The 20,112-nt window shown below is 46.4% G+C and overlaps 1 protein-coding gene across 2 annotated transcripts in view; it reads right to left on the bottom strand.

Annotated features, from left to right (window-relative positions):
• AGTPBP1 (ATP/GTP binding carboxypeptidase 1) overlaps window positions 1-20,112 on the bottom strand; it is a 1,069,504-nt gene that overhangs the window by 512,507 nt on the left and 536,885 nt on the right. For both annotated transcript variants that reach the window (XM_078675801.1, XM_078675802.1), the window contains exon 12: window positions 12,747-12,844. In XM_078675801.1, coding sequence (XP_078531927.1) covers window positions 12,747-12,844 — 98 coding nt within the window. The remainder of the gene's footprint in view (window positions 1-12,746; window positions 12,845-20,112) is intronic.

Raw genomic sequence — 20,112 nt, 5'->3', positions numbered from 1 at the left:
GGACAAGGATATGGCTCAACTTCAATCCGGTAAGACCGCCGGGCACTGACCATCAGGCAAAGGGTTTCAAGTGATTCTCCTCCAGGCACCCCCACTCCAACAATTGATCATTCAATATTGGGCAAATGGGAAGCTTATTCCAGGTCTCGTGAGGCCACAATATTGTTCTCCTAAAGCCAAGAAGTTGGATGATCTGCACTCCTCCTACAAGCTTACCTTTTGCTCAAGGTTCTAGCCAATCATCTAATACTGTATTCACTTCCTGGTCCATGTACATCAAAGTGGTTTTCTGTCTATAAAATCCACTCTCCATAACATGAAATAGCTTCACAATGCACTCATCCTCTTCCAGGCAGGAAGGGCCCTCTAGCAGTCCTGCTGGTAGATTTTAATAAGTGGTTCTATTTTGTAGACTAAGAGAATATATTCACTGACTCCATAGGGCTAGGTCCTGTTTCTTTTGTTCTTATGTGATATCTAAATACTCTACCCATGGTCAGTTGCCATTAAGCATACTTTCTGCGGCTTTCTCAATAGAGTGACGTGCCAGACAGAGGTATCTGTGGTTGCCACTGCTGTTTATGCTTACTATTGAGTGGGTTGTGGGATGGCTTCGCACCAACACTAAAATTCAGCGCTATAACCGGAGATCCATGGGAAGAATGATTGTGTCTCTTTACTCACAGATGCCTCCCATACTAGGACCTCGGGTATGCAGGTTGTAGGATGATGGCTCAGTATTTAGTATTCAGCTATGGTGAGGCACTGAGTGCAGGAAACCCTTAATTAGAGTGTTTAGGTCCCTAGAAACCAGAGCTCTCAAGGGGTAGCTGTGGAGAGCCACTAAGGCTTATTTGGGAGGGAAGTGCATTCACCACTATAGTCAGTCAGTACATTTTTCACACAAGAAAGAACCACAACAGGTGAAAAAAAAATATCTTGTATTTTTTAGCACACACTAGACATTACATTGGAATATCTCCTACCAGGATACATCAATTACCTACAAAGTATACTTCAGAAATAGCTAAGTAGCAAATAAAAACACATAGGGCCCTACAGGGGAGTCAACCCATATACTAAAACAGTGGAATGTGAGGTAAGTACCAAAACAGTACTAGTATTCAAGGATGGAGGACCCCAGGGGAAACACGCAACCACCTAAGGTGAGTAGCCAGGGACCCCAAGGCGCCAGGGTGCAGAGCGGTTACACAGAGTTAAACTTCCATAGAAGAACACAGGGTAAGCTGCAGTTAGAATTTTACAGTTCTAGGATCCTTCCCAAAGGACCCCGAAGGAACCATTTGGATCAAGAAAGGTTGGAGAGTCACCCCACCCATGGATACCCCAGGAACCAGGACACCACACCAGAGAGCCCAGGTGCATAGGGATGAAGTGATGTCAGAACCGCCCGTGGATGCCAATGGAGTTTTGCGTCAAATCAGCAGCTACAGCGTCTCATGGGCCAGGCAGTTGGAACCAGAACGTGGAATCCAGACAAGAAGAACCTGAAAGAAGAGGGGACAGACTTCAAACCACATGGAGGTGACCAGGAGGCACAGGAGCACAATACCAGCCCTGGTTGGAGCTTCTTGCTGTAGAACGGTGAGATTGTTGCAGCAGCTGTGGAGCCTAGGCGACGATGCAGGAGCACAGGAGCCGTCCACAAACTGTTCCATGCCAGTCGGGGAGTGCAGGGAGGTCAGTGGCTGGCAGGACCACCAACAAGCCTTGGCAAATGCAAACAAAAGTTTGTGGGAGAAGATGCTGTGTTGAAGGCCAGCAAGGTCTGTGGGACAAAGTCAGCAAGGGTGAGTTAAGGCCAGCCCTGAGCACGCAGGAGAGCGAGCAGAAGTTGTTGGGGCCCCCTCGAGAACACTCTGGCAGCAGGCACAGGGAGTCGCAGAGGAGCCTCTACAGCACACAGAAGATGACGGCCCATGATGAAGAGGATGGAGGCAGGATGTTGTTCTTGGAGCTGTGCAGTGCTGGAGTCTGGGGCTTCTTGGAGATTGAAGACATTTCATGAGGAGAGCCAACAAGCCTTAGTAACGGCAAGCAGACGCGGTGCACAGGGAGGCGGTTCATGTCGGCTGGAGAGGGATTACAGCCAGGTAAGACTGGTCAGGCCTCTGGAGAACCACAAAACAACCACCTTTGTTGCAGAGCAGGGCGATGTCCATCGGAAACCAGGATCAGCAAGCGGGTTGTCGGCGTAGAGGTGCCTGCAGTTGCAGGGAAGTGACTCCTTCCCTCCAAGGAAGATTACTTCTGGCTGGGATGCAGGCTGAGTCCTTGGTGACTCAGAGGATGCACAGCCACATAGTTGCAGAACTTGAAGAAGCATAGGGACGAAGATGCAGCAGGAATCTTCCCAAGGAGCAGTCTTGTCTTTTGTCATGGCTCAAAGAACACTGTCTAGGGTCGTCAGAAGCGCGCGCCTGGCAGGCAAACCCTATAGCACAAGTTACTTACCTTCGATAACGATATATCTGTAAGAACCAATAGTTAGTGTTATATTCCTTACCTTAGAATATCTGCCTGTGTCAGACTCGATCCGGAAAGTTTTCGTCAGCAGTACCCCTGCGCGTCGGTAGGCGTCTGTGGCTCCAGGTCCGTTGTCGGCATCGTGATCACCGGGATGATGTCATCGGGGTACTTAGACGCCGCCCACGCGCACTGACGTCAGCTCTGTACATAGCTTTCCACGCCAGGAAGGCAGAGCCATGCAAGAAACCGACACTGGTGCCATGAAACTAGGGCCCTCAAAGGGAGATACCTTAACCCTAGATATCGGTTCGCAGAACGGGGAGGATGGGTGGGGCGGTAACAAATCTACTGTTTCTTACAGATATATCGTTACCAAAGGTAAGTAACTTGTGCATCTGAAAGAAACAGGTTAGTGTTAGATTCCTTACCTTAGAATAGATACCCCAGCAATACCAACCCCGGTGGTAGGTCTGCGAACCAAGATCACACCTGGAAGTCCTGGAGAACGGAACGGCCAAAGAAGCCATCTCTCCGCACTTGCCTGTCCAGGCAGTAGTGCTTAGCGAACATGTGCAGCGAAGCCCACGTAGCTGCCTGACAGATGTCCTGCAAGGGGACTTCCAGACCCAGGGCAGTAGTAACCGCCGTGGCTCGAGTGGAATGGGCGCGCAGCCCCACAGGAGGCTCCTTTTTCGCCAAGGAATAACAGACCTTGGTGCACAAAACGACCCCCCGAGAGATGGTCCGCTTGTGCACCGCCCGTCCCTTCTTAGCGCCCACGTAACCAACAAAGAGCTGGTCGTCCACCCTGAACTGGCGTGTGCGGTCTAGATAAAACAAGAGCACACGTTTTGGGTCCAGACGGTGGAGCCTCTTTCGAGGGATGCGGAGGCGGAAAAAAGGTGGGCAAGTTGATGGACTGCCCGATGTGAAAGGTCGTAACCACCTTGGACAGGAAAGAAGGACGAGCCCTCAGAACAACTTTGTCCGGATGGACAGAGAGGAAAGGAGGCTTAGAAGACAGAGCCTGGAGCTCACTCACTCTTCTGGCAGAGGTGATGGCAACCAGGAAAGCAGGTTTAAGCGTCAGAAGACGAAGAGGACAATTAAGTAGTTGCTCAAAGGGAGCGCACATCAGATAAGTAATAAGTTCAAGTACTACTGAGGCATCACGAAAGGAACAGGAGGGAACATGTGTGTGATGCCTTTCAAGAATCTATTTACAACAGGGGACTTGAAAAGAGAAGGTTGATCAGGAAGCCTTAAGAAGGCTAAAACGGCCGAGAGATAGCCTTTGATAGTGCCCAGAGCAGAGCCCTGCTGGGCAAGAGAAAGAAGGAAGAGGAGAACCTCTGAAAGAGGGGCAGAAAGTGGATCCACAGCCTTTGCTGTGCACCATGCTACAAATCTGTTCTGTAGTGTAGCTCCTATTTTCCCAATAGGCTCTGCGCATTGGAATAGTACCTACAGCAGTAAAGGCCTAGACCAGACGTTAACTAGGTCTACTACTGTCGATACTAGACTTAATTTTTGGGTTTGCCAGCTAAGCTCAGAGTTCGCTAGAAACTTTCTCGAATGTTCAAGGAAGGAATTAACTCCCCTGATTAGACAAGAAGGGATTTAGTTTCTGACAACCATAGAACATGACAACTTTGCTCTCCCCTAATCAAGAGTCAATCTCAAGAGTCGTGTGAGCACAAGGCAATTATTTTACTCAGTCAGTACGTGCATTCTTAGTCTCATCAGAATGTAGAGAAAAGGAAGAGACGGGCGTGTTCAATAAAATATGTTATTTATTGATCAGTCTCTTTTCTCGTACAAGAGAAATGGATCGATATTATTGCAATACTTATAGTTAAGTAAAGTGCATACATTAGAAGCAATAGTATAAAATAATACTGTAAAAACATTGATATGGTTTCTGAGCCATACGATGTTTAAAATGATTAAAATATATTTACATACACATATACATTTGACTAAACGTACTCAACTGGTGTTTCTAAATACGCCTACCCCGTGTACCTGACCTAAGTCTAATGCGTGGGCGGGAATAGAAAGTTACAGTTTAAGTTAAGTTTGTTTTTGCCAAGTGAATAACTAAAGAATTCTCTAGGAGGGGTTATTCAGTTCTGTACCTGGAATTTAGGATGAATGAGGAATGGTATCTCTTTCTCTGCTCTCGATATTCCAGGCTGCCTGCGAGGGCTGCCCAGAAGCGCCGGTGCTGGGTCTCTCGGCTTGAGATAGCAGCGCGTCTCCCAGCGCGTCAGGAAGGCGGGGCTGCTGCCAGCGGGGTCTGCTTCTGCTCTCGGCTTCGGCAAGTATGGCTGCTCCGTCTTGTCACCACGCGTGTGTTTGCATAGGGCAAGGTCGGCAATATTTATACCTTAAAGGTGCCGAGATTGACGTAAGGATGGACATAGGTACGTCAATAAAGATGTCATACGACTTGCTCGTTAGCACATTCTTTTGCAAAAGTTCTCTGTGAAATCAAAACAATGGCCGCACGGATTTTCCAGGTTGTCATAGGTTTGATTTGTTATGAGAACGTCGTATGCCTTATCAGGGGCTGGAGGAATGTCGCTTGTCTAATTAGATCTCAAGCGTTATGACCTAATCAGATAACACGTTCCTGTGCCGTAGTGTGACTGCGTCAGATAACGGTATCTGCATCATGGGGGTTTTCTTGCCTCATGGGCTGACTGTTAGTTAACTAGCTAGGTAGTTTAACCAGATTAGGGTCAGGAATAGGGGGATCGATTCAGAACCTATAGAAATACACGACAGTTCCACCTGCAGGCGTATACCGTTTTTGTGGAGGGACGCGTGGCTGCCAGAATCACATCACAGACTTCAGGAGGCAAGTCAAATTTCCTCAACTTTCGCCGCTCATTCTCCACGCAAGAAGGTGGAGACTGGACAGGTTCGGGTGGAGGACCGTCCCCTGTTGCTGCGACAGAAGGTCCTCCTGAAGAGGCAGACGAATCAGGGGATCGACTGACATACGGAGTAGCTCGGGATACCAGTATCTTCGTGCCCAGTCCGGAGCCACAAGGATGACTTGGGCCGGGTCGCGTCAGATCTTCTTCAGCACTCTGGGCAGAAGTGGTATAGGCGGAAAGGCGTACAATAGACCACAGCTCCACTCACGACAAAAAGCGTCACTGAGCGAGTGCCGCCTTGGAAATTCCAAAGCGCAGAACTGATGACATTGGGCGTTCTCTTCGGTGGCGAATAGATCTAATCAAGGCTCTCCCCACTGCTGAAAGAGACCTTGCGCCATGTCCGAGTTCAGATGCCATTCGTGATCCGTCATGCAGCAGCAGCAGTTCGTCCGCCCTGGCGTTCAGGGAACCTGCCAGGCCTTGAACCACCAGGGAGACGCCCTGGTGTTCCAGCCATGTCCAGAGACGCAGAGACTCCTGACAAAGGGTCCACGACCCCACCCGGTGTCCGTGAACACCTGCACTACACTTCCCCGGACAGAGCCAAGGAATGCCTTCAGTGCAAGTCGGATCGCCCGCAGCTCCAGAAGGTTGATATAGAGCCGGGACTCCGCCGGAGACCAGAGGCCTCTGATCTCCGTCTCTCCCATGTGGCCCTCCAATCCCAGGAGGGACGCATCCGTCACTACTGTGTGCTCCGGTTGGGGTAGGGAGAGGGATCTGCCACTGACCCAATCGCGGTCCGTGAGCCTCCACTGCAACTGTCTTGCAGTGCCCTCCGATATCAGGACATGGTCGGACAGGTTTCCCTGATGCTGTGCCCACTGGAACTTCAGGTCCCACTGCATCATGCTGGTGCATCCGCCACCTGGCGTGATGCACCAGCATGATGCAGGAGGCCATCAGCCCCAAGAGCCTCAGCGTCAGCCTGACCGAAACTCAGGATAAAGGCTGAAAGATTGGAATCAGAGCCTGAATATCCCGATCCCGCTGCTCGGGAGGATAAACTCGAAACTGCGCTGAGTCCAGAACCGCTCCGATAAAGAGGAGCTTCTGAGAGAGGCACAGGTGTGACTTCGGCACGTCGATGGAGAACCCCAGCGAGTGCAGAAGATCGGCCGTAGTCTGGAGGTGGGAGATGACTGTCTGGGGCGAGCCCGCCTTCAACAACCAGTCGTCGAGATAGGGGAAGACTGGAACCCCTGATCTGCGCAGATGAGCTGCGACCACCACCATCACTTTCGTGCTTGTGGCCTACCGTGAACCTCAGGTAGCGCCGGTGGCCCGGCAGAACGGGGATGTGGAAATATGCGTACTGCAAGTCAAAAGCTACCATCCAGCCTCCAGGGTCTAAGGCAGCCGGGACCTGAGTTAAAGTCAGCATCTTGAACTTCTCTTTGCGGAAGAAGCTGTTGACGCTCCGGAGGTCCAAGATAGGGCGCAGGCCCCCTTTGCCCTTCTTGGGAACCAGAAAGTAGTGGGAGTAGCAACCACGTCCTACTTCTGGCCCATGAGCACGCACGATGGCCCCCTTGGCCAAGAGGGCCGTAACTTCCTCCTGCAGAAGCTGCAAGTGATTCCCCGACATGCGGTGGTACTGCGGTGGGCATGGCTGGAGGGGTCACCTCGAAGGTGACGGAGTAGCCCCCTCAGACGATTTGCAACACCCACCTGTCCGACGTGATGGCACGCCAGTGGAGGAGTTGATGGCGAATTCTGCCCCCCACTGGCGTCGAATGGGCCTGAAAGCTCGGACTAGGAAGGCTTTGAGGCAGATGCTGCGTGAGTGGATGTGGACTGACCGGGCCTCTGTCCCTCTGCACTGCCACTGCGGTTACCATGCCCGTGACCGCGTTGAGGTTGGTTCTGCGGCCTGTGGCTGGACGAATGTGTGGGGGCACCCCTTCCTTGGCCACGAAAGGGGCGAAAAGCAGAAGGCTGCTGGCGCTGGCACGACAGGTCCAAGGACTTGGCCGTAGCCCTGGAGTCCTTGAAACGCTCAAGCGCACTGTCTGCTTTGTCGCCGAAAAGGCGACGGCCATCGGAGGGTACGTCCATGAGTGTGGACTGGATATCTCCCGAAAAATTGGCGGACCTCAGCCAGGCGTGGCGACGGTTCACCACCGTCGTGGAAATCGCTCTGCACAGCGAGTCCGTGGTATCAAGTCCACATCTGATGGAATAACGTGCTGCGTCCCGCCCCTCAGCAAGAGCTTGGGCGAGCCGTGTCTGGGCCTTCTCCGGACAGTGGGGCAGCACGTCCCCAACCATGTCCCACAAAGAGTGGGTGTAACAACCCAAAAGACAAGCGGTGTTGATAGACCGCAACCCCAGACTAAGTGAGGAGAGCAGTTTCTTCCCATACTGGTCAAACCTTTTGGATTCCCGATCTGGAGGGGCAGTCGGGAATGCAGTCTGGGACGTAGAGGCCTGGATCACCAGGCTCTCGGGGGTGTTGTGTACGGACAGAAAGCAGGGGTCGCCCAGAGCCGAGCGGTGGCGTCGGGCCATGTTCCGATCCACAGGGGGTACTGTGCAGGGATTTGGACCAGCTGCCCATCAGAACATCTGTGAGGGCCTCATTGAACGGCAGCAGAGGCTCCGAAGAGCTTACTGGCGGCTGAAGCACCTCGGTGAGGAGATTAGTCCTCACAGCCGCAGCAGGGAGCTCAAGAGACAAGGCCTTGGCTACCCTGTGCAACACCACACCATAGGTAGCACCCTCCTCCGTAGCCACAGAGGGAGGAGAAATGAAGCCAGTGTCAGGCGAAGTGTCAAGGCCATTGGAACCCCCAGCTCGTCCGCCCAGTCCTGACTCAACTGGCCCTGCTGTGCCAGAGGGTCCTCAGACCCCTCCCAGTCCTCCCCTTCATCCGTGTCCTGATAAACAGGCAGGAATGACAGAACCGGGTCCTAGATGAATTGCTCACCCACCGACGCCGGAGACGGCGGCGAGCGGCGCCGCTCCGACGCCGGACCCGACCGGGGCTGAAACCTGGAATAGACCAGGATCCAGGCCTGGATCCCCCGGGGCCCTGCGACGTCTGGACCGAAGTCGACGACGGCGGCGCTTAGCGAGCCGCCGGCTCGCTAAGCCCCCTCGTCGGGTCTGCGGGGCCCGAAGGCGCGCCGACAGGCCTCGGCGAAGGGAAGTGAGTCCTCATGGCCACGAGGAAATCACTTACCTCCTCCGGCGTCGCATGCAGTGCAGGGACCGAAGGGTAAGGGACCGGATGCAACGCCTGCGGCTCCGGTGGAGCCGCTCGGGTGGTGCCACCCGAACCCTCAGCCGAGTCGCGCGAGGGGCGTCAGAAGAGCGATGTTACTTTTTCGACTTCTTTTTAGAGTGCCTCGACTTACCTGAAGGCGAGGACTTGGAGCCCGGCGAACGGTGTGGGCTCCGGCTCTGCGACCGACCCCTCGACTTCCTCCTCGACCGGGACTTCGAGCGGCACGGAGCCGACTGCCGGAGTTCGTGTAGCTTGCGGGACCTCTCCCGTCTAGCCTTCGACGGTAGTCGGGGCACGACTTGTCGTCGTGGTCGGCCCCTAGGCAGGAGAGACACCGGCGGTGGGGGTCGGTCACTGACATCAGGAGGTGACAGGCGTCACACGGTTTAAATCCAGGCATCCCTACCGGCACCAGGAGTCAAATCGACTCAAAAAAGATAGCCAAAATAGGCCAAAAAGTTAGTCAAAATATGACTAGGGTACTAGCTCTTCCCGGATCTGCGCTTGCTGTCGCGGAAAAAAGAAGAACTGACGTCAGCGCGCGAGGGCGTCTAAGTACTCTGACGATGTCATCCCGGCGATCACGATGCCGACGATGGACGCGGAGACGCAGACGACGCCTACCGACGCGCAGGGGTACTGCTGCCGAAAACTTTTCGGATCCAGTCTGACGCCTGGGGATATTCTAAGGTAAGGAATCTAACACTAACCTGTTTCTTTCAGATAGGCTACATTAGTAGGTATTGGGTGGTCCTCTAAGGAGCCCGCCCAGTACATGGCATCAGGCAATTAACACTGGAATCGGTGTAGTTTCATAATTACAACATGTTTGATACCAAACATGACCAGGTTTGGGGCAACTACTATGTTGCTGGACATCTCGACTTGCCAGTCTCCACTAAATAACTAATAATGACTATCCCGCACTTACAAAGCCCAGCGAATGGAGTACGGGGTTTGTGGGGCTACCTCTGCTCATGCAGTGGTACCCACACACTTAGAACCATGCACCCTGCCCTTGGACTGAAGAGCCTAGCTTAGGGGTGACTTGTACAATAAAAGTGCAGTGACTGGGATATAATGAACCTTATATCCAAAGTGAAAGGTGCAAGAACCATTTCACACAGACTGCAATGGCAGCTCTACAGAAACAGTTGGCATGGGCTCCAATGTGTTTTATAATACATGCTGAATCCCAGGGAGACCATTGGTGTACAAAGGCCCTAGTTAACTAGTACCATATACTAGGGCCTTATAATTGTACCCCAGTATGTCAATTGTGGGGTGTATTAAGTACTCACCAGAGAATTTAGAGGAGAGAGCACTGCCACTGGGGTCCTGATTAGCGGGATCCTAGTGAACTACAGTCAAAACACACTGACACCAGGCAACTAGTGGGAGCATCTATGCCAGAAAGATTCTACTTTCCTATACAGGTAATGAAGCTACTTGACATGTTTGGGTAGTTTCTTGACTGGAAGTTAATTTGTACAAGTCTGTTGTTTTCCCACCCAGGAATATAGTAAATCTGGACCTCAAACCTGACTGGGGAGCTTCACGGTATCAGATACGTTGGGGTGTTTATAGCTAAAACGGCAAGAGTTTTCTATGGAATATCAGGGTCTCCTGGTCATATGCTACTAATTCCATTAGGATGGGGGCCTGGGCAAAATGGACATACCAAATGCCATTTTACTGCACCTCTCATCTACTTCTCCTTAATGACTGACTTTGTGGATTTCGCTCGGCTAGGCATAGTTATTGGCACCTCTGTTCAATATCTATGCAGTAGTGAAGGTTCTAATACATATACCTGCAGCCAATAAAATAAAGCTTATATTAAGGCAGACATCTGCCAAGCAAACATCTGTATACTAAGCTTACAAGTGAAATCCCACTCTCTGTTGAGAGATAATAGGCCTAAGGTATCCTCTCTCAAGGGATTCATTGGATAAGACATCATTGATATATATCATATTTGAAAGATAGAGTGAAACAAATGTACTTGGGATCATTTTATGACTTAACATATCAATTTCAACATCACAGATGACAGTTTTCTTTTTTTTTACTTGGGAGCTGACAGGCATGTGTCTGATACTACCCCTCCCCCCCACCCCAACCAAGTGTAATGGAGTCAAAATGTACCACGATCACTTTATAGAACAAAATATGCAAGTCACTGATTATTAGTTTTCCAGATACATTCCTAGCCCTAGCTGCTGCATGGGAGGCTGGTATAGGGGCTCTGTCTCAGCAAGACTGGTGCAAAGCATTTGTCTCCAATGAAGGCTGGCATTTTATCTTGTTACAGACTTTTACAATATAAGTATCTTCGCAAAAGCTACTAAATAGAGTTAGACGCTGGACCAGGGAAAGATCATTAGTCTTTGAAGCCATACAGCAACTGCTGTTAGATCAACCTTTAGAATTATACAACCAGAGTAGTTTATATGGCTCCTGAGATCCACTCCCTAAACCAGCGTTTTTGAACTCGATACCTGGGAACCCCTGGGGGTCTGCAACACCTACACAGGCGGTCCATGACTGCTTAGAAAATTAAACAATATTAACATATTAATAAAGCATATATCAATAAAGATGAAAACATTTAAATTGAAATGTTTTAATGCTTTGTAAATATAAAGGAATTTAAAATAGGAGGCTAAAAACTTAATATACCTAGATCGATTTGTAGGAGCAGTGCAAGCACATCAAATAAAACATAATATGTACAATGATGGGTGGCCTCCACTGAATTTAGAAAATTAACATTTTGACTTTTTTAATATTTATTTGTGAATTAAATTAAATATTTTATCATCTGCGTATTGGTTTAACAAATGCTTATTTTCTTATTTGTGCGTTTTGTTTTGCGGTTCAAATCATCAACATTGCTTCGGTCAGGGACCTCAGATTTCCATAATAGTTCAGTGGGACTTCCCTAGATTCCAATATTGATAAGTAGGTGTCACTGGATTCCAGTAATGACTAAGTAGGGGTCCAGAGAAATTAAATGGTTAGGAACCACTGCCCCAAACTAAAGGTGGCATGGGCTTAGGCTGATGAAACCCAGATGAGGGATCCAGGGACACAAGGCATCCAGCCCTGGTGGAGTCCAAGTGCAGCAAACCTGCGATTTAACTTGGGTAATTGTGAGCTGAACTAACAATCATCAATATATATAATAGTGATCAGTCTGTACACTTCTTTCCCGTTTATTCAGGAGTTGGCAACACAGTGTTAAGGCCTCCTTCAGATTGCCCCAGTAAAACAGTGTAGTAGTATCTTTGCAAGAATTACCAATACTGCTGGATTTTTTTTCCCCGAAGCATTTATTACAATATAAATAAGCATGCTTCATGTCGAATTAGGGTGTAACACAGCAAGTCGTGGCGAGCTGCAAAACTCTATTGCAGCTTTTCCCCTCAGAGATTGTACCAGGCCTTACATGGAGAACTTTGTGCAAGAAAACAATTGTCGATTTGAAATATATAGACATAATGTAATCTCAATTCAGGCAAAAACAAAAGTCTCTGCCTAAATGTACCTTATGTACATGCTAAATAAATAGATTAATAGCACATTACTGTATTAAACCACTGTCAGTGCAGAACAATTATCAATGTTTTATTGACATTGTGGCATAAATTAAATGGAAAATGAACAACGGTCAAACCTAAACCATAGCTGCCTTTTCTACCCACACATTAGGAGACAGAAAACAAGTGACGCCCCCTTAAATAGTCGGAATGTAAACAGGACAATAAGATCTGCACATAATTAGAATGCAGCCCATGTATGAGGAAGCAGATCAGGTACAAATTGAAATGGTGTCATCAGGAATGCCTCATATAAGATGCGAAGGGAAGTTGTATATTATTTAGCAATCAAGCAACACTTTTGTTCAGAGGAAAGGAGTTCAGAAAGGATTAGCTGTAGTATCCCTGACTGACTTAGTTTCATACTTTTGTTTGCATGTTGCTAAAACACTTTGATTTGAATTTCATACAATATAAATTAGTACATTTACGGATGACGGATGATTTTTGTCAATTCCACTAAGGTTGAAACTGACCTTAAAAAGTTGGTCCTTTTCATCTTCATTCTCCGCCTCAGTCTCGGTTTCCGGATCGATGTCATCATTGTCATCACTCTCATCCACTACATCATCCACTGTGATAAATGAAGATGCCTCTTAGGTAGGCCACCCCTCAGTTTTCCAGAACATACCCAAACGCTCCACCCGCCACCAAACATATACACAATGTATGAATACAAATGTGACATTCAACTATTGGAAATTCACACTTTAATGGACTTTAACGGCGAATATAACTTATGCATTTACTTCTGCTGTAGACTAGGCAAGAGCCAATCAATGTAAATAAATAATTTTTATCCTGCAGTTTCCACCATGGTTTATATGTAGACATTTGTGCCACAGACTAGGGAAGAACTGATTATTATAAAGAAATCGTCCCAAAAACTCTAGCTTAATACAAATCACACATTCACCATAACATTTTGTATTTGAATCTCAATGTAAGGCTCTCTTATCATAGCCAGATACAAGTCAACATGTACTTCAATTCTTTTGAAGAAGTAAAAAGTAAAGTCTGTGTCGAACCTTTTCTGTGAAGGATCCATACTTTCACAATTGTGTAAGCACCCCAGATTCAAAGATGTACATTAATTCATTGGAAACTTGGAAGATTGGTAAAGCATTCGTAATGTAAGAATAACAAATAAAAAGGTTCCAGCTTCAAAGAAAAAAATGAGACATTGTGCCACATAAATCTTTTTTCTCCCACGCGCCATATGCTATGCAGCGATAGTCACTGTTGTCGCAATTAAATGTGGGCAATACTAGTTTTGCTACCTTGTAAAACCAAGTTCACTAGCCTTTGGTAAAGGCTCAAAAATGGAAACGAAGGTGGCATGATATTTTGGACCACATACTTGAACTGAGGCACTTGCAGCTGACGAATGGTCTTTGCCACTCAGCCCCACAACAGGCTACAGAGAGACACCATGGGCATCTCAGGACATGGCCAATCAATTACAAATCTATTTTTCATGGCACACCCAACAGGAATGTCCTATAAAAAAGAATATGGCCTATTTTAATCCAACAGGCCATGAGATTCCTTTATTAAGCGCAAGGTCGAATTATGGTATCTTAGAAGGTACCATGTCTGCATGCTTAAATTATGCATTGCAGCTCCCACTTGTTGGCGCCTTAATCCGCTTCTACTCATTATTCTTATTTACAAGAAACTATAGGACAGTTAGAATTTTTGGTTCAGGTACAAGCGGCTAGGATGAGATATGGCTTGGGTAGGTCAGGGTTATGGCTACAAATGGATTGGCTTACACTTTCTATCTCCGAAGTTAAATTAAGTATTAACAATACCACCTGATAGTTATAGATGACTGGAAAACTGGGGAAAAGGGGCCGAAAATGCTGCATAAAAAAGATGTTATTTCTATTTACGCAAAGGGGGCACTAATATTAACCGAACAGGGAAAAATATGATATTTGGGACAAAAGTATCATTCTAGGAAAAAGGAGTACATAGTGGTGAGCACAAAGGTCAGTTCTCATTGTCGGCAGTTCTTCAACACATTCATAAATCAAAATACTGATTATCAGTTGAGATATTAGCACAGAATGTAGGTTACGTTATAGAGTGTGCCTACCAGAAACTATTATGGTGTATTATGTCTGATGGATAAATATTTAGAACATAATATGTGGCAGCCTGCATTTCAGACAGACAAAAGTAAAGTTACAAAGTTAAGGTAGATCAATTCAAGCAAGCAACAGTGGTCCGGACATGAAGCGTGAGAAAGTCATCCATCCTTCTAGGCATGATTGGAGATAGGTGCCTTATCCATAATCCTCCTATAAGGGCACCACAATACATGTGTCATTTGCAGTCCAGCTGATCAAGAGCAGTGCCCTTCTGTTGCTCTCTCCTGAAGGCATCCTCTTTCTGGGGTACCATTTTCTAAATTGAATGTTAGAACTCGTACACGGCTGAGCAGTGGGATTCCGTTTTCCTACAATAATGATGCAAATAGAGAGCTGAGAGACAGAGCTGCAGAAAGGATTAGTTACTTCTAATCCTAGTTTTGTTCCAGGAGTATCTTCATTATAATCAAACGTTCCGCCCATGTGCGGGATCCTCGAGTACTTTTTTGGAAATATATAAATATTTATATAAAATGTATATTGTGCATGTTCGGTTTGATAGTTTACAAGTAATGTATTTTCTAATAAGAAAGTATTTTATATCAGCCTAAGAAAGGCTATACTGGCCTACTAAAAAAATGATTGTAAAAGCAGAAACTACTAAAAAAAGCAGAAACATGGTCAATAAAAAGACAATGAAAAGACAACTCTTCCACAAACCTTTTAACGGAAGGCTGAGTGAAAATAAGGACAATGAAGCCCGATAATTGGCTGAAGGCTGGGAAAACTGCAGCTGCCTCTTTAAGGAAAAGCAAACCACCAATATCCCATCATGCTCTGTACGATGTAGTTGAGCCTGTTCTCTTTTTAAGGAGATGAAGCAACATGGAAGAACTGAGAATTACCATTTTTCAGAACAAAGAAGATTTGCTTATGACTACAATTAAAATTTCCCTGAATGAGAACTGAGCGCACAGGCAAGTAACTATTCCTTTTCCTACAGGGGACCTTCACGGTTAGTTCTAAGCACTGAATATAACAGCATGCCCATCTCTAATAAGGGTGGAGAAAAAAGTTCAAAGGTAAAAAAAACAAATCACATCAGCACTCAACAAAAAGAGTCCACAGAGAAGCTTGGCCTACTTGGGAATTTGCTCTGGAATATGTGTCCAGAAAATGTCTTGTGAAATTATGTACGGACTTCCAGGTGACCGCCTTAAATATTTCTGCAATGGAAATGTTTCTCAATAATACCAAAGTAACAGCTCTACCTCTCATTAAGTATGCTCTGGGTGTACAAGACAAGGATTTGCTGTCATTACTGTAACATACTAAGATATAGGAAACAGTCTATTTTGAAACTATTGCTTTAAACAGCTGAGCCAATCTTACTGGACACTTGTTAACAAAGAGATGGCGGGTTTGACTAATGTGTTTCGTCTTTTCCGTGTAGAATGTAAAAACCCTTTAAACATCAAGAGAATGAAAAACCCTTTCAGCTGGAGAAGAGAAATTTTAGAAGAATGTCAGTAGGAAAATTGCACGATGGACATGAAAATCAGACACCACTTTGGGAAGAAAACTCAAATGAGTCCTCATCAGCACTTTGGTCTGGATTTTGGGTTACAGAGATCCCATGCCCCTTGTTACAATTGCATTATATCCTACAGCACTGGTGATGAAGTAACCTGCCCACCACACTCAAAATAAGGGGAAACAACCTTTACCACAAAAGTTTTACAACAAACTACAATTACCACGCATGTTTTACACCGGACTCACTGTTTCTACGTAAGTCATTGCAATGCAAGTTTCCATGAAAATCCACATCTCGTCCCTCAATCTGAGTTAATATTTCTGTGTCTTTTCTGTATGTATGCCACATTTTATTATTGGATTCATATATTTTAGGTCGTCTGCTCGAAATTTTCTGTTGTTATGCACATTAACCTATTTGACAACCAACACAACTGTAACCGGCATGTACAATGGGAAAATGTGAGCGCATATTATACCAATTGAGTGTTTTGGGACGAATTTAGCAGTATCCGAGGACTGCAGAATTAATTTGATAGAAGCTGGGTATTTGGTAAGTATTTTGTGTGTAGTATATTTATTTACTAAAATTGGTAAACAGGTATTTATTTTGGTATTATTACTTGCATTCATCAGTAGGTTGCAGTGTTACTCTGCATGTAAAGTATTGTGTTAAAAGCATAATCTTTACATTTATTTACGTTTTTCAAATTTTGAATTTAATCATATTCAACATTGTAAGTTTGAATAACGCATAAAAGTAAAATTATTAAAAGTCAGAAGTAATGTTATGCGCTGTGGAAGTGTGCGTGTTAGTCGTTTGTGTGGCACGTGTATTTTTAATGTAAGTGAATGTAAATGGGTGGTTATGGTTTCCGTGATAAGAACTAGGATGTATAGATGTGTGTGATAAAACCACGTACGGTAATATCATACAACCAAAAAAAGACCCTTTGTCTTCATGGAAAGCAGTATATGGTTAATTTCAACATAGGGCCTGGATCTCACCAACTCTATAGGCAGATATCATAGCCACTAAAGGGTCTGGCTTCTAGGAAATATGTTGTAGAGTCACTTTAAGAATAGGCTCAAACGTGGGGCACATTACTTTAGACAAAACCAAATTTAGCTCCAAGGGTGGTGCAGGAGTCCTCAAGGCAGGGTAAATCTTAATTCTTTCTATAAAAAAATTCTCAACTATCGGGTATTTGAAAAAAAAGGTTTGTAAAAGTTTCTTTTTCTATAAGTGGTAATGGCTGATAACTGTATCTTAATTTTAAAAAGCTGCAGCCGGACCTGCCAAATCAAAAATGTCTGGAAGTACCACTTCCTTTTGACATCTGGTAGGATTGATGTTCGGATGGAGGAACCAGGATCAAAATCTCCTCCATTTAAAGCAATATGACTTTCTGGTAGAAGGATGTCGGGCTTCTGTCAAAATGTTCATGCAATCTTTTGCAAGATTTAAATGTCTGTACGGCAGGTGTCAGGAGCCAAGCTCAACGATGGAAGATTGGGATGCAGGTTTGACTCCTGAACATGATAGACTGCCCTTCAGTCTACTGTGGGCCATTCTGACAGATGCAGAAGTTCGATGTACCCCACAGTCCTGTGGCCACTCTGGAGTGATGAGGATCAGCCTCGTCTTGTGTCTGACCAGCTTGATGAGCACTGATGGAAATAGTGGGATCAGAGGAAATGCACAAACATCTTTGACCAACTGATCAAATGAGGGCTCCCCAGTGTGCCTGGCTGGTAATGCCTTGATGCATAAGTTGGCATTTCTTCCGTCTGCGTTTGTGATTGAGTCGACATATGGAAGACCCCATTCGCCAAAAGATGTCTTGCAGAACTTGGTCACTTAGCACTCAATAATTATTTTCTTGAAATACTCTGTTTATAGAATCGGCTTCCACATTCGGGGTTCCTTGCAATCAGCCATCTCCAACTCGTTTGGGGTGTTCTGTCTCCCAGCTTCTTGAATGTAGCTGTTGTGTTTCAACAAGCAGGGAAGATGTAATTAAGTACAGTAGGTACTAATTGAGCGCCAAGATGAACTACTCTCAACTCCAAAATGTTAATTTGCCAAGTGATTTCTCTTGCAGACCACCCTCCTTCGACCAGACTATCATCCATAAGGGTTCTGCAACCCAACAGTTAAGTATTTATCACAACTGTCTGAGTCTCTGGTTGGAAGGGGGACCCCATTCAAGAGACTGAGTGATGGGCACCACCAAGCAAGACAGTATTTTAAAGTCTGTGAGTCAACTTGCCTTCCCAACAGCTGACACCATTGGTCTTCCAGACACTATTGCAAAAGTCTCATGTACAGAAGGGTATTTGGAACAAGAAAGATACAGTATGCCATTGAGATTAAAACTGACTGGCCATAAGGTGTTTCATTCTTAGAACACCCTGACACTTCAAACGAATGAACAAGTTACTTAACTTTAGTAACTATCGTGCCAGCCATGCCAATTCCCACGCATCAGGCATTAGAGTAACACATTTATGTGTAGTGGTCCGCATCACCACACTGAAATGCAAAATCATGCATTATAGAGCCTGTCAGCTGGCAAGCCAGAAAGCTGCTATAATGCACGAATACCGAAAGCTTCAGTGCGCTCTGCTCCTGGCTGGCTTGGAGGCTGTTACTGTACTGTGCTACAAAGTAACATAACACCCAACACCACACGGCATAATAGCTTGCTGCTTTCACCACAACATTACTGTGATGCTTCGTACCAGGCTGCTGCTAGTAATGTAAACCACAGCAGCCCAGAGCACCAGTGTCACCTGAAGCAGTTGTGTGCCAGAATATGAGGCGGTGCGTTGGTTGCCACGGGACTGTCTCCATTTGTAGCACGCTGGCGGGGCCCACCTTTTGCCACGGCACTGGCTTTACATTTGTCACCCCGAGTGGGACGGGTATGCCCAGACGTGGGTCCTGCGCTCTCCATGCCATCCTCGCTGATGAGGGCTGAAAGCCCAAAACCGGTCCTAGGATGCTTGTTCCCAGTCCAGGGAGGACCTGGCATGGCAGTTCGGGCTGGACTGTCCCCATTGGGTGCAGGGTCAAGACTGATTTGCATATGGCTGGGTCCAAACTGAAATGGCATGGTGAGCAAAAAACTATGGATTTAGGCCCAGATCTCTGTATTGGGGTGAATGTATGACATTGTTCTGCATTCTGTCCATCAACTGTTCTTTTTGCAGAAGTGTATGTCTTGATGTCCTACAATTGCACTGCTTGCTATAAAAATGAGTTTTTGCTGGCACGGTCACATTGCCCAAATGGGTGTAATTTCTAATTTGTATATGTGTCCCTCGTTTTCTTGATTTTTGCTCACTAGAAAGCGTCACTCATAGTAGTTGAAATGGTACTCATAATTAAACTAATAATATGAAAATGGCACACATAGCAATCTGAAACCTTGGCAGCTATATCTTCAACTATTGAACAGCAGACTCTTCACCTTTATAATATTCCCCATAAGCCAGACTGAATCTGGAATATTTCTTAGCAGTGATCCTGTGTGCCACTAGGTGGCGCCGTCCTGTTTTGTGTTGACTCCGTACTATTCCGGAAGTGATAGAGCGGAGTCGCATATAAGCCCCTCCCCAGTACCGTACCAGAATTCAGATCTCTAACTTGGGACCTTTTTGGATGGTAAATAGAAGACACTGCAGAGAATGGGGAAGTGGAAGGGCACTAAGGAATCTGCTGTTTGTTAGAGTATACATCAGCAAGAGCGTCATCAAAGAAATGTAACTAGCTTTCTGATGGATAATTCTAACAGATGTCTCACACTGAAAATAGATACCAAGGCAGTCCCTTCTCGAGGTAGAGCATCTATTGAGTGAACCCAGATCAAAAGGTTGTGCAGGACCGAATGGGAAAAGTGTCCCACCTGTTAGACTTGGCTGTCAAGGTAGTAGTGCTCCATTAACATGTGCCCTGACCCCCACATTGCAGTCTAGTAGATGTCAGGGGCAGGCATTTTGAGTGCCAGCCCCCGGGCCACAGCCTTAGTCACAGGCAAATATCCCTGACAAACTCATCCATAGTGCATTGCGCTTGGATAGTGGGTGTGGGAACCTGGAGGCGAAGTTTGGGAAATGTGTGTTTTTTGCTGTGGTGAAAAGGTCTATTTGAGTGTACCCTCACTTATGGAAGATAGGTAGGAGGACTTCTGGGTGGAGTTACCAT

Source organism: Lissotriton helveticus, chromosome 2_1 (assembly GCF_964261635.1).
Source record: "Lissotriton helveticus chromosome 2_1, aLisHel1.1, whole genome shotgun sequence".
In the NCBI taxonomy this organism is placed as follows: domain Eukaryota; kingdom Metazoa; phylum Chordata; class Amphibia; order Caudata; family Salamandridae; genus Lissotriton; species Lissotriton helveticus.
The sequence above is the reverse complement of the archived record's forward strand: the minus strand, read 5'-3'. Positions and strand labels throughout refer to the sequence as shown.